Raw genomic sequence first — 14,846 nt, 5'->3', positions numbered from 1 at the left:
CTGCCCAGGCCGCCCGGCTCCCCGCCGCAAGCCGAGGGGCAGGCGGGGGGCTGCGCGGAGGGCCGGGCCGCGGCCGCCACCCAGCCGCCGCTCGCTGCGCGGGCTCAGACGCCGCCTCCCCTCAGCGGGACGGCGTGATTTCAAGTTTCCTTTTACCAAGGCCCGTTATGGGACGCGAGCCGGGCCCGGCCGAAGGGAGGGGGAGAAGGGGCTGCCGGGCCCAGCGCCCACCGGCAGCATCCCTACCCGGCGCCGCCCGCCCGCCCGCCCGCACACCGGGGCTGCGGCAGCGGCGGCACAGCCGTCCCGGCACCTCCCTGCCGCCGGGCTGGGCTGCCCGCCGGCAGCGCCTCTCCCGCCTCACCCCTCGGCACCGGGCGAGGGTTGCGGTGGGGACGTTAACCCCATCGCTCCTCCGCCCCTTCCGCCGCGAGGCGCGCGCGGCCTCCCCCGCCTCCCCCCCCTTCTCGTTACCCCGACTGTACCCCTGCCCCCCCGCCGCCACGTGACGCGGCGCGCATGCGCGGCCGCCCAGCCAGCCCGGGGCACATCTGCAGGCTGACGTCAGCGTGGCCCGCGCCGTCCCCCGGGCGAGGCTGCCAAGGCTCCCTGCTGCCGCCGCGCTCGGCTTGGCCGGGGGCCGGCAGCGAGAGGAGGTCTGGGGCTACTTCAACCAAACTTTCTTGAGTCCTTCCTGCTCTGCCTGCCTTCCCCCTTCCCCCCTCCCCCCTCTCCTCCCCTTCTCTCTGTCTGTCGCTCCCCCTTCTACCCCCCCAACTCAGATGATATTCACATGGTATTTTGCACAGAGGAGGCTGCTCAAGAGGAGGGCATCCACCCCCACCCCAATATAAGCCTGCTTTTCCTTCCTTCCTTCCCCCCCCTTTTTTTTTTTGTTGGAAAGACAAAATGTGCAGGGTGATAGGTTGGGTGAATTGATGGCATCCTTCCTCCTGCCAAGCCAGCCCGCTTTCTAAAAAACCCTTTTAGGAAGGCTAGAGAATTTTATTCTGTTGGAGAATATAACCCTGATGGTTGCTTGCACAGAAGGGAAAAGCAGAGAGGAATACGAGAAGCGTCCTGTGCAATCTCTATTGTTTGAAACTTACTTTATATCAGAAATTGAAGATGAGAACGGTAAGGAAGATTTCACGCTATTCAATGAAAACTTTTTGCTTTTCTTGTGTCCCGAATAATGGTGCGTGCAGGGCTTCGGGGAGCGGGGGGAGGTTTATATTGCATTAGGCGAGGTGGGTTTGGAGTGATTTCAGAGAGAAACCTTTGAGGATGGGGGAAGGGGGTGCGAGGGTTTTCAGCCGAAAAGACTAGTGGTATATGAAGTACGGTCTCGAATGGTGCAATTTCTTTAGATCTTTCATAATTTTAATACTAAATCGTTGGTAGAGGGAGGGTAAAACCAGAAACAAAACCAAAAAACCAACAACAAAACAACAGATGAAAGCCAAAGCAGCCCCCAGACCCCAAGGACAACCCGCAGGGATTCTGGATTGCTCAGCCTGGGAAGCGCGGCGCCTGGCCGTGCCGTGTCCGGCGTGTCCGCAGCCGCGGCCGGACAAGTGCACACTTTGTGCCGGAGCTCGGAGGGTCGGCGCGGCCGCCGTCCGCAGCCCGATGCTGGCGGGGATGTCGGGCTTTCGCCGTGCTCGTCAGGAAGATGGAAGCGTGTGGTTTTGATTTACTTCGAGCCGCTTGGGATTTGCCAGACTCTTAACCCCGCGGAGCCGTCTTTATCGGTGTGTGTCTGTCTCCGCAGCGGCCCGGGGTTCAAAGGAACTTTGTTTGGTGGGAGGAGGTTAAGTGGGCTCTCGCTCCCTGGCGATGTGTGTGCAGATTTGGTCTTCGCTGTTTTCTTTCATTGTTGTTCAACGGAGAAGAGAGACGGAGAGTCAGACTCTTGTTTTTATTTGGGCTGCCGGTGCAACGCGTTTGGGCCAAACGCCAAGTGTCTGGGTCACACGCGTTTTATCCAAATAGATTCAGCGCTGCTGTCTGGAAATGGGCTGCTGAAAGTTAACTTTAGGATCAACCCCACCACAGCAACCAGACTCTTCCCTTCAGCCTCTCCAGGGAGTTGTGTGTTTGGGGTTGGGTTTTTTCCCCCCCCCTTCCTTTTTCCTTCTGAATTTTGAGTGATGCGTGTCTGCTGAACTGCGGCTTGCTTTAGTACTTTTAATTTTTTTTTTTGTGCGTGCAGACGTGTGTATATAATATGCATGTGTATACGTGTTGGGTTGTGTTTGTAGCCATGCATTTTTGTAGTCTGTTGACTTTTTTTTTGGGGGGGGGGGGGCGTTTGCTTCCTGGCTCCCCCCGCGAAGCGCAGTGACAGCTGACCCGCGGGCAGGGCCGGCGGGGCGCCGTGGGGCAGGCGGCTCGGGGGAAGGCTGTGCGTGCAGCGGCAGCCCCGTGTCCCCCCCCGCGGGGCGGCTGGCCCCGCCGTACCTCGGGGCACGCACAGCAGCCGTTCTGTGCCTCACGCCTCGGTTTCTGCTTGATTCCTGGGAAGGAAGGATCCGTCCTTTCCCTTTGTACGTGTCCCCCTCCCCGCCACCCCGCGGCCCCCGTTCCTTTTCACCGAGCCCTTCCCGGCGCGGTCTGCCCGTCGCTGTTTGCCCCGAGGAGCTCCCGGGGGGGGGGGTGGGGGGTGGGTGCGGGCGTCTAATCCCCGGCTTTTGAAGCCCTGCAACGCTTTTTACGGCCAGCCCCGATACCTGTAATTGAATTTGTGTGATTGATGCCCGCCCCCCCGCCCCGTCCCCTCCCGCCCGCCCTCCCCATTTCCTTAGCAACCACTCGTACTGCCGGCGCGGCCGCCCGCCCCTGGCCGCGCCTCAGCGCGGCGCTCCCCGCCGCCCGCCCGGGCTGGGGAGGGCGCTGGGCACCTCGCGGCGGCGGGGGGAGCCCGTGCCCCGCTCCACACGCGCGCGGGGGCCGAGCCGCCGGCGGGGCGGGCGTGCTGAAGCAGCCGCCCCGCCCGTTGGAATCGGCGGGGCCGTTTCCCGCCCGCCGCGGAGCTCGGCGCGTGTCGCGCCCCTCGACCCCCCCGTTCCGCCCCGCAGCGTAACCCCCGGCTGCGCCGTGTGACCCGGCGCGGCGGTGTCAGGTTGTTTCGGCACCTCGCCAGCTACCGGGAGACCGCGTCGCCGTCTCCGCCGCCACCGAGCGTGCTGGAGCCTGGCCGTTCGGTGGTGGACGCCCTTGGTGTGGAGATGCCGGGAGCGGTGGGGGAGGTGGCAGTCCCCAGGGGAGGCGGCACGTGTTGCGATGGCCTTGGGATAGCCTCTCTTCAGCTTGCCCGTCCTGAGGCTTGAGCTGCCTTCAGTTTATGGGACGCTTTAGCTGCTCAGGGAGCCTCTGCGAGCATGGAGGCTCTCAAGGTGACTGGTCTGAGCAGTCTGGTCAGTCGGCTCCCCATAATATGCTTTCTGCCCCGAAGTCTTCCAGTATGCCTTTATGGCCTTTGTTCCCTCCTTGTTGAGTTCCAGTGGGTAGGAAGCCTATGGCACTGGTGACAGGAGTGCCGCTTTTGCCATCAGTGCCGCCACAAAAACGCCTGTGCCATAGAGCTGTTTTGTCATCAGTATTCTAGATTTTGAAAAACACCTTGTCCGTCTTTGCTGCTTGGCAGAGCTAGAGCATTTACCGTTTGGCAGAAGCTGTGGTTTTCAGTAGATGTTCAGGACATGGAGCCACACCTGCCCTTACAGGTGGGTGAACGTGTAGTTCAGCGGTGAGGCAGAGGAAATGCTTCTTAGTGTAAGCTTTGTGTGGACTGAACGGGTCATCTTGGCAACAACCAAAAGTCAAATACTGAACATAAGCTTGTAAGGAAAATGGAAAGAAAAAAGGGTGTAGGCAGTGGATGCTTTGATGTTCCTACCACGTTTCATACTGGAAGAGCTATGTCTGGAGTTACCTGAGTGCATTATCCTTCACGTCAGTTATCCTTCACATCCATTACTGCTCCTTAATTCAGAGCAGTAATATAGTTATCTGTGGTCTGCTTGTGTCAGTGCTCAAGCTGGCTATAACACTTTTGGAAAGGAGGTTAAAGATTCTACTGGAAATTTCAGCAAGCTTAATGGGAAAGGAGGTTTTTCTTGTGTGAAGCTAGAATGAGGGACCCCATTTCACACAGCCCCCTGCAGGGACACTTAGACGTGGATGACTCTTGGATGCTGTTGGCCAGTGCCTACCATGTGGGCCACTGGTGTCTAAATAACAGGATACATAGTTTACGTCCAGTATTTTGAGTTACCTAGGTCCATAGGTACTACAGTTGCAGGAGGCCTTAATGTTAGGGTGACATTATCATCCTGAGAGGCTGAACGTGAGCTCCCAGTTTCAATTTTTTGACTAAGTAAAAGCTGTGAGGCAATGTTACCTCTCTGTATGGCAGTAACAAGCCATTACTGGACTACGTGGTCTGGTTCTGGTCTCTGTGCATGAAAATGGATGCTGATGAATTGGGAAGGGTTCAGCAAAGAACTGCACAAATATTTGGACGTCTGGAAACCGGACAGTACAGAGTGAGATAAACAGAATAGGTTGAGCTGCTTATCAGGAAGTGTCAAGACGTGCATGTATCATATTATAACTAGTCATGCAAGGAGAAGAAAGCAGCTTATTAGCAGATGGGGTAAAGTAAGATTCAGTGATAGGAGTTTGAAACAGGATTTTCTCAGTTTAAGAATAAGGCACGTTATTTGGTAAACTGGTGTAGCTGAGGAGTATGGGGTTGGTTGTCTCTTGAAAACTTGTAGAAGTCTAAAAGATGTAACTAAATGTTAGCTAGGAAATAAGGTTTTACATGGAAGGCCAGACCAGAGATTTTCATAATATGCTTTGAGGCCTTGCTACATGTGAATGGCATCACTAAATCCTTATGCTTCCCCAGAAGCTAAGCCCAAGCTATGCTTGCAAAATATGTTATTCCCTCTACAAACCTGATTAAATACTTTGTGCTGTCTTGAAATATATTTGAAAAGTAGGTATTAGAATGATCAGATGAACCTCACTTACAAGGAATAATTAAATGTATTTGAAATTGGCTGAGAAGTTTCCTAATACTCACTGTGCTATTAGTAAATAGGATTTGCATGATGTTGAGCTTTCCTGAGATGATATGCTACAACTCTTTAACCTTTGCAAATTGTCCACTGACTGCAGGGGTATAACCTGTCTGAATGAATGTTGTAAATCACTCTCAGAATTTTAGAAAAGCAAGTTTATCTGGTGTGCATGTAAGTGGCTATATGTGCTTTTAGAAATTTGTTTTTAAACAGTCTTCCCCATCTTAGGTGTTCTCTTTCTCCATTGTGTGCCTTAGCAGAATTTGCTCTGTGCACAGGTGTGCTGTAAGTGCTTAAAAGGACTGATTAGTACCAGCTGACACAACACACGGTTTGGTATCCTATGATACTGGACTGTTAGTTTACTACATAGATATTCCATTTAATCCCTAGCCACAGCTAGAGCTGCTTTCTAGTATTTCTGCAATAGTGTTTTAAATAATAATAAAAAAAAGGGGTGGGGTGGGGTGTTAGGGGGAAGTAACATCTTATTTGCTTAATCTGATGACCTGCAAAATAGAATAAAAATATATTCTACTACATCAAATTGTAGTTTGATGACATTTTTGTAGATGAAGACATTCTTGACACAAGTATTTGAAAAATCAGAATGTGTGTGATCAATAGCTTTAGATACGGAATTTGTTCTTTGGTACTCGAACGTGCAGCCTTCCCATTTAAGTGAATGAGAGTTCTGCCTGCGTAAGCAGAACCAAGGCCCAAGTAATAACAAAATATATGCTGCAGAAAGATCAGATAACTACTCTGGATTGTTTCCCAGGTTCTTCTTTTGTCTACCAGTATATTGGGTTTAGTTATTCACCACAGAAATCAATGAGTGCGTAACATTGATTATAGCTGGAGCAAGTCTGAACACAGTATTTGAGCAACAAGAAACCTTAATTTTATGAATCCTTCTGCCTGTTTAGCATGAAGTCGATACGTGCTTCTTAAGCTGTATGGCTCTGCTGTTCAAGGTTAATGGTAATTCATGGTTTTTGTAAGATTGTGACCTTGAACCATGGAAGTGGTAATGGTTTAATATGATTTCAAAATGTTACATTGTATAATTCATTATGATGGCTTATTGTTTTGCAGTATAGATCTCTTTTAATAGAAATAATTTGCCTTGACTCACTTTCTTTTCTTTTTCAGGAAAAGAAATGGAGGAAGTTCAGTAACTATCCAGTCTAATGCCTTACTGACATCTTCAGGAATCTTACAAATACGTATTTTGAATTGAGAAAATGACTGCAGATATAGAAGAAAGTACAGGTTCTTGGAAAAGAACACCTGTCAAGAAGTGGAACATGCAATAGCTAATTTGGAAGTAGTATAAAATAAATATACTTGTTATGGTGCAATTCTGGAGGGGAGTTAACTCTGTAGCACACAGGTAGCTCTCCAAGGAGGGGGATAAAAAAACCTGCTTTCTGTTTTTCTAAATTATGGAAGTTTTTTGGAAGATGTGGACATGGATTTTGAGCCTAGTCATGGTTTCGTCAGAATTTCACAGTGACAACAGGCTTTCGTATAGTTCTCAAGGTAGGGATCTGACCTCTGTAGCTGACAAGAAGCGTCTATTTTTGCATTGCATTTGGGTAACATTTCCTAAACCATGTTTTATAATTAATGAGATCGTGTGGGCTCTGCTCTTAGTTTCATCATGATTCATTGTCATAGAAGTTTAAATACAGCAAATCTGAATAAATTTTTTGTTTTTATTTTCTTTGCTTACTTGTAACTGCTATTAAATCTAGTAAAATGTTGTGCTTGGTAACAGTTTAGAGACTTGCCATAACAACATTCACATGTTTTTAGACTAGGAAGTAAGGATCTATTCTGGCTTCTATCCATTAACATTTATAGCTTTTTAATGAAATGAAGAGCTGTTTATGTGTTTTTACAATATAATACTTTTCATCACTACCATTTTTATCCTTGCAGGTGGATGTAATAGCTTTTGTTTTTGAATGGTATGCCTGGGAAGGCTGTGTCCTTCTTAGGTTAGAATTCAGCCCCAAATATTTACGTATTTTAGATAAATAGGAAAAGATACGTAGTTAAAAACTTGTAATTCCAGTGATATCAAATCAATAGGAAACTGAACACATTTTCTTGACTCAAGAAAGAAAGAAAAGATGTTTTATTTCATTTAGTAAAGTGCTGCATCTTGCATTTACTTGAAAATTACTTTTACTTATGAAGGTGATTAGATTTGCCAAGTATGGTTTATGTTTATGCTACTACTTGTTGTTTCCTGTTATATTTTCTTCTCTTCTATGCCCACTCCCTGGATTGTCTTACCTTGTGATTACAAAGAGGAATTCCTGTCTTACCTTGAACACTACCAACTAACAGTCCCAATAAGGGTTGATCAAAATGGAGCCTTCCTCAGCTTTACTGTGAAAAATGCTAAACCCTCAAGAAGGAGGAGGAGCACAGACCCTTATGACCAAGAACTGGCAGCATCTAAATTATTTTTTAAACTTTCTGCCTATGGCAAGCACTTTCATTTAAACCTGACTCTCAACACAGATTTGGTGTCCAGACATTTTACAGTAGAATACTGGGGGAAAGGAGGACCGCAGTGGAAGCACGATTTTTTAGACCACTGTCACTACACAGGATATTTGCAAGACCAACACAGTACAACTAAAGTGGCCTTAAGCAACTGCAATGGTCTGGTAAGTATACGTTACATGTTGTAGTATAATAGCGTGCCTGTCTCTTTTATATTACAGAAGAAGAACTTAACTGGCATATATTTCAGGTTTTTGAGTTCCTATGGGAAACAAGCAGACAGGAAGGTGCAGAAAACCCCTAAAACCTGATCTGTGTCCTGGGGAAAAGTATTAATCATTTTTTCAAACTTAGTTGTTAAGACCCAATTCAGTAGCCCTTTAGCAGGCAACATTTTTGGTGTTTACAGTGTCTACACCAGGGCTGCAAGATTAGGTCTGTGCTGAGATCCTTACAGGTTATAAAACAGAGCACAGGGAGAAGGAAACAGTGGATTCTTTAGGATGCTGCATCTCTCCAGGGAGACATTGATTGAACTGAACACCTGCTTGTCGTCTTTGAGAATCTGGGTTTAGAAACTTTGAGTGAAGTAACAAAGAAGAGGAATTGCTTGGTGTAGAAGTTGTCATTTCTGTAAATTCAAAAAGTGAAGAGGAAATTAGCTCCTTTGCAAGTACCAGGAAGTAATTATTTACCTTTTCCCTTGAAATATTTTGTTTACAAATTGTGAACAGTTGCATTTAAAGGTGGGATTAGAAATTCTTATCTCTTCTGTGCTCATCTCTTCTTTTATTGTTGTTCTCATGATTACATGACAGAAGTACTTCCATGGGAAAAAGCTTTTGTTATTCCTAACAAAAATTAGAAAACGAACAAAAAAACCAACCCCAGACTACTCAGTAACTGGAATAGATGGGCATGACAAGGAAATACTAAATCAAGAGTCAGTAATTTCTCTAGTAAAAAATATTTGTACACATTATGGTTATTCGTTCTGGTTTTAGCTATAGTAAACACTGGTCAATCTTCTTTTTAGGAATAAACAGCTCTAATTGCTAAAGAAAATAGGTAAACTGATTCCTATTTATCATTGGATGTGCTGTTGAATAATGCATCTTGGGATGTTATTTACAAACAAAAGCCAGCTGCTTCAGATATGTTGCATTACACCCAGATGCTTTGTGGTATCTCTTTTACAGTCTAGGTTAACATTTTGGGCTAGTCTTGAGGAAAAATAATTTAATGGTGATTTCTAGGGCTAAGCAAACACTTTCAAAGAAAAGTAGTTAAAATGGGATTCCATTGAGTGTGGTATCATAGTTTGGTTAATGCACACTTATAGTGGATAGGTCAGAATTTAGTACAATTTTTGTTTTGGTTTTGCAGTTCCTGTGTAATAACTTTTTTGTCACAGTTATTTAAGCTCTTAAACTAATATATTCAATAATCTTGCTTTTGAGTTATTTTCACCTAAAAATACTATGGACCAAATTCCTGCCTTCAGGACTTGCTTCTTTAAAAGAGGCTGTATGCTTCTCTACGTCCAGAGTTTCTGCCAGTTGAGGCACAGACTGGTTGGCCCTGTTGGAGCCTGCTGTCAGTGCTGTGGTGCTCCCATTTCAGTTCCTCTCTGACCTTGGTCAGGGAGTGAGTCAAGAATGCCTGCTCTTGCCCTAGCTCACTCTTGTTTTATTTTCGTGTTTGGAAAACAAGAGTGGTATGAAGCAGGAAAAAGTCTGTATCATCCTATGAGCTTTGCCTGTCTCTTGCTCCTCATGACATTTCATTTCTTCAAATAATTGAGTGGCAAGAAAGGCATCATGGTGAAGCAGAGATGTCTTTTTGCTTCTGTGCTTTATACCCTAAGGTGACATTCAGCATTACCATTGTTGCGTGTTTTCCCTCTGCCTCCAGACATGATGTTTTGCTGGGGCATTCTAGGTGTCAGTATGTTAATTTAGTGTTTATAAGCTAACTTCAGTGTGGAGTAATTCCCAGTTAATTCATCTTCAGTGCTATTCGTTGTTGTCAGCTCTTGCGTATTTCTTCCCATGTATTAAGGCAGCCATAATCCGATCTCTGGGCCCACCGCAACTGGCACTTGCAAGTACTTCATGGTCATGCCTCTTCCCTGGGACTGCAAGTTTCAAATGTCCACTGCATCTCCTAGAAGAGCTCATCACAAGCATGTGAAGCTCCTGTCATGCTCTAGAAGCAGCAGCAGGGGTGACAAAAGGCTCTTTCTCAGAGAGGCAGAAAAGCTGTAGAGGCGTGCAGCAGTGGGCTCAACTCAGTGTCATCCTCTACTATACAGAAACTCCTCTGTCATCCAGTGTTGGTAGGGCTTTCCAGAGTGTGGGAGTTAACACTCCAGTCAGATAAATCCATCACCGAGTTATTTTTAAATGATGCTTCCTACTGATTATTATTTTATTATACAGCTGCTGGTTAGAACATGTTTAATAAAGCAATTGGCAGTGAATATTGGAGACAGTACCACTTGTTTTAGAATTAGTGATAGTTCAGAATACATTGTACTTTTTATATTTTTTTATATTTTCTAGTCAGGTTGTTGGTCTGTAAGAGACTGCTAGTCACATTCTGCATAGTCCTTGGTTAACACCTGTCTCAAAGCCAGTCATTTTAACTCTTAAAATAAGTAACCATCTTTAACAGTGAGTTCCTCACAGGCAAAATTTAAGCATTCCATTTATTCCAATTGTCACATTCTGCCAAATCTGGGAAATTTCTTCCCCTTAGTGAATGTTTTGAGTTAATCTGTTTATTCAGCGTGGTCAGGCAAGTCCACGATCTGATTAACCAAAGTTGTATGACTTGGAAGAACACTTGTACAAGGAGGGTTTTCTCTCAGTTTCCTTATAATAAAAGTGACGAGCAGTCAGTTCATTTCCCTGTCACTGTTTCCTGTTTTGGCCGCTCCCTCTGTATTTCTTATTACCAAGTGCCCCAGAATTACAGGCTGCTACTTACCAAAGTTTCATTCCAGCAGTTTCCGTCTGCTGAGCCCTGATTATGCTATAAATTGTCTGAAGTTATGAGGAAAGCTCTATAATCCAGTGAGCAGTGAGGAAATTGAAGGTCTTGTCCGGCAGGCTGGCTGGCTTCCAGACTCTTATTTACTTTAGTGAATGTTATATTTGTGGATGGATTGCAGGTTTGGCCTGCCCATGAAAGAGCCTGCAAGGAGCAGCATGGTGGGGCTTTTGGGTGCCGGGAGCAAGGCAACGAGGCTGAGGCACTGCCTGAGCTGAGTATGTCATACTGAAGGAAAGAAGAGAAGAAACAATGGCAGGCTGGCCAAAGAGAGAACTTCACCTCAAGGGAAAGAAGTATGTCTAATTCTGAGGGAGCAAATCTTAAAAGAAGGAAAGTTTTGGAGCTTATAGTAGTGGTATTGAGCAGAAACCGAACTTCTTGCATTCTGACCCACCGCTGTCCTCTGCCAGGTGTCAAAGTTTTTAACTGAGTGCTCAAACAAATGAATTTTCCAGGGTAGATTTTCTCATTTTGATCTGAAAAGCCCAATGATGGGAAGTACTTAAAAGTGTGTAGAAAGTAATTATTATTAGGAAAGTGAATGAGACATTAAATCACATTTTGAGGCTACTGTGGTTCCAAGGAAATTTTTAATGTAAAAGGCCAAGTATTTCCATGGCATTTGAAGTTTCCATGCACTGAGTGACATTTGTGCTGGGTAGCATAGATGTCTCCATCCAGACAGAAGTGATAAAGAAGGCACAAGAAGTAGGCTGTGGCTAGAAGCATGACCTTACTTGGTTAAAGGAGGAATACTCTTGCTGCTGGAAGACTTAATGTTTGTTTAATGTATTCCTAAACTGATTTATGTATAAATTATTCATATTCTTCTTAAATTAGCTTGTTTGAAAGCTGATTCTACCATAAAGAATGCATCTTCTTTTATAGATTATAAATTGCATATAGTATGGTATTTTTTAATTGCACATAAAATAATGTCTAATTTATAAAATAATTTTTAAAGATCATAAACTGTATTAAAAACTATTTAGTGTTCTAGATCAGTGTCTTTGGTGAGCTCTCTTTGGTACTAAGATGTGTTTGCAGCACAGACTTAGTATTCAGAAAATTATATGTAAGCTGTCCCTGTCCTAGTTTTAAGGTATCTCAGATTGCCTGATGTACTGTCTCAGGCCAGATCACTATTTTTTTCATCTTTAAGAACACAGCAAGCTAACGCAATCTTTTTCCTCAGCCATAAAACCCCACTGAAGTGTATAGCCAACTGTAGACATACGGAACAACACTGACATTTTCAGAAGTTTCCATTACTACTACTTCATAATTAAAAATGGGTAAAGCATGAAGTCTAGAAAGGTTCAAGGCATGGAGAAATTGTACAACAGTAGTACTGTGTGGAAAAGGCATGCACTTGTCCTCGATAATTCAGTTTGCTACTGCAACTGATGGACATCCCCCATCTGAAGGAGGTTAAGGCCTCAGCTGGAGAAACCCGACAGAAAAAGATTCCTTTTCATAAGTTCAGGGGAACTCCGTGTGGATTCACAGATCTGTCTGAGCATGTCAAACTGCTGGATCCAGACCTTATATATGTTAGCAGGAGCTGGCAGTCTGTAGTGGGATTGTATAACACAGGACCTCAAACAATCTGTTTCAGATAATAATCTTGAGAATGTTGCTTGTAGTAACCTACTTGGGGCATTTGGCTTGTTTTTTAAATTCATTGTATTTTGTCAAAACTTTTGCTGGTATCTTTTCAAAACGTTTGCTGGTCATTCTTATATCTTAGTGATATTTTTTTTCCTTTGCAGCAGAAATTTAAATCACAATCTGCTCAAATATAATAGCAAACCTAACCCTTCCTCCCCCCCCCCAATTCCTTTCAATGCTTTAAAAGGACATTATTTTACTTCTGCAACCAAAATTGTGTTTTGCTCAAATAGTAGATTAGAAGCCAAAAATGGGGTTTAGAATGTTTGGACGTAATAACATAATTCCCACTATTTGTTAATCAGGCATTGCTGAATGCATATACAATGGAAGTGTGTTTAGCCGCCATGATTTTCTAAACTCTGAATAAATGTTGGTTGTCACTGACATAGGTACTTTTTATGTACAGAGTTCAGAGTGGTTCTTAAAATCAGTTACTGCAATTCAACAAGACCACTTGCATCAGTTTAATATGGGAAGAACAGTTCTGTTTGCAAGCAGAATTAGCATGTTAAGTTTAAAATGGTGTACACATGCTGGGCTTATTTGAAGGACATACGCAGGACAAGGGCTTTTCCAGTGTTTTCAAGTCACTTGGCTGGCTGCAGCAACTCACTGCATACATGTTCTGACTACCTGGTGGTAGGTATAAATTAAAATGTATTTGCAGTTCCTCAACCAGATGTTAGTAAAATCTATTTTCTTTAAATGACCATGGTGTTTGGGCAGATGAGGTGAGGTGTCAGCTAGGCATAGGAAAAATTAGTCATACTCTCCTAACCTTTTTCACTGCTGGTACATGAAGGAACTGTGTTGTTTATGGCATCTTATTTGACTCACTCCCACTAAGGTCATTCACATGAGGGTTCAACTGATCCACCAGTCTAGTTTCAGTATCTGAAAAAATATCTCATTCATGCTTACTTGTTAACCTGGCTAGACTTGAGTACAGACACAAATGATGTGTGCTCTGGAGTAACCAGATTTAGATCAAGACCCACTCTGTTGCAGAGGCAGAGCCACAGGTTGGATGGTATCTCTTTCTCTTTAGGCTTGGCATGAAGCAGACAGCCTGATGGTGTTGGCCACAGCCACTCTGCAGGACTCTCTTCCTGTGGGAATGTAATACCAGAGCTTATAAAGGCTCCAAATTGAGTTGAACCCAGATGTCTGACATGCAGACTGGATGCAGTCCAGTCTGCCAAGGTTCTTTCTGCACATCTGGTAAACCCAGTTACAATTTGGTTTATATTTTCAATACTATATAAGCAATAGTGTACTAAGTAAGTAAATTAAAATCTTAGACTACAAGCAACAAGAAGGCATTGTGAGAAAAATTTGATACCAGCATCTTCCAGGTGATATAGACCAAGATGTTACCTTCCTGAGTAAATGAGTTCATAATGAAAAATACCACCGAAGAGGAACACTTACTGTTATAGTCACTATGTAAGGAATGTGTTATTGAAAGCTGCAGTGTGTTCATACATAACATCTTCAGAATTTATAGCAGGGTTATATTTGGAAAATGCTGTTCTTTCTGATGCATTATACAAAATTTTTTATTTTCTAAGTGTTATGTTGCTACTGAAATCCAGTTATTCCAGGAGTGAAGAACAGCACACATTTGATGTACAGAACAGCAGCAGGATGAGAGCTTTTGACCATCAGTGGCAAGCCCTGATGTTAGGAACTGCTTTAGGGTATTTAGGGCAGAGATGGCACAAGTGGTCTTATGGCTGATCACAGAGGTCTCATTGGAGGGAAAAAATAACCCCTTTAAAAAAAGGCTTATGTATAGAACTTGCTTTTACAGATCAAAGGTGTGATAGAAATTTGTAGTTCATCAAATCAGGATATGAATGCAGAAGTTCCTGCTTCCAGTCTCATACCTGATGAGTAGCTCTTTCTCCCAGTATAGAAATCGTACATTCAGAATTTCCTAGATGTGGATACCAGATTTTTTTGTGTAGGCAGTATAGGTGTAGGAGTCTTCAGGGCTTACTCCACAATGTTTCTATATCTGAAAGGATCCTAAAGCTGGATTTTCTGCTCAAGTTTTAGTTGCTGAAGGTTCAGGAAATTGCATAGTTGGCCTGAAATCTCCCCCTTCTTTCATAAACCACTTCCTGTTTGGAAGAAGCTGAGATCACAAATGTGATAGTTATAAGAATAGAGTATCTACTATTTTGCACTGCAATATGAGGAAAAAATGTTCATTTGTTATGGATAATGAGGTCTAGTGCACAGTCTGCAGCAGCTTGGGTTTGCCAGATTTGTGGCAAGACCTTTTAAAGAATAAATGCTTTGTAGATAGTGTATCCTAAGTTAACATTAATAATTTGATTCTAATAACTAGCTCAGTTTTGGAATTAAGTGTCTGGATACAAAATGCTGAGTGGTTTCCCTGAATATTTGCTCTAAAATTAATCCTTCATGCTGTTTTTCTTTGATGCAGTAAGCGGCTTTAAGCATCTGCTGGTGTGTCTCATAGAGGGTTAT

General features: G+C 44.2%; 1 protein-coding gene across 1 annotated transcript in view; it reads left to right on the top strand.

Moving 5' to 3' along the window:
• Positions 1-589: 589 nt before the first annotated feature.
• Positions 590-14,846, top strand: part of ADAMTS6 (ADAM metallopeptidase with thrombospondin type 1 motif 6) — a 158,764-nt gene continuing 144,507 nt past the window's right edge. The window contains exons 1-3 of the mRNA XM_055699675.1: positions 590-1,137; positions 6,249-6,638; positions 7,416-7,780. Coding sequence (XP_055555650.1) covers positions 6,542-6,638; positions 7,416-7,780 — 462 coding nt within the window. The 5' untranslated portion in view covers positions 590-1,137; positions 6,249-6,541. The remainder of the gene's footprint in view (positions 1,138-6,248; positions 6,639-7,415; positions 7,781-14,846) is intronic.

This window comes from Falco cherrug, chromosome Z, assembly GCF_023634085.1.
Source record: "Falco cherrug isolate bFalChe1 chromosome Z, bFalChe1.pri, whole genome shotgun sequence".
NCBI classification, from domain to species: Eukaryota; Metazoa; Chordata; class Aves; order Falconiformes; family Falconidae; genus Falco; species Falco cherrug.
This window is presented reverse-complemented; position numbering and strand designations above follow the sequence as displayed.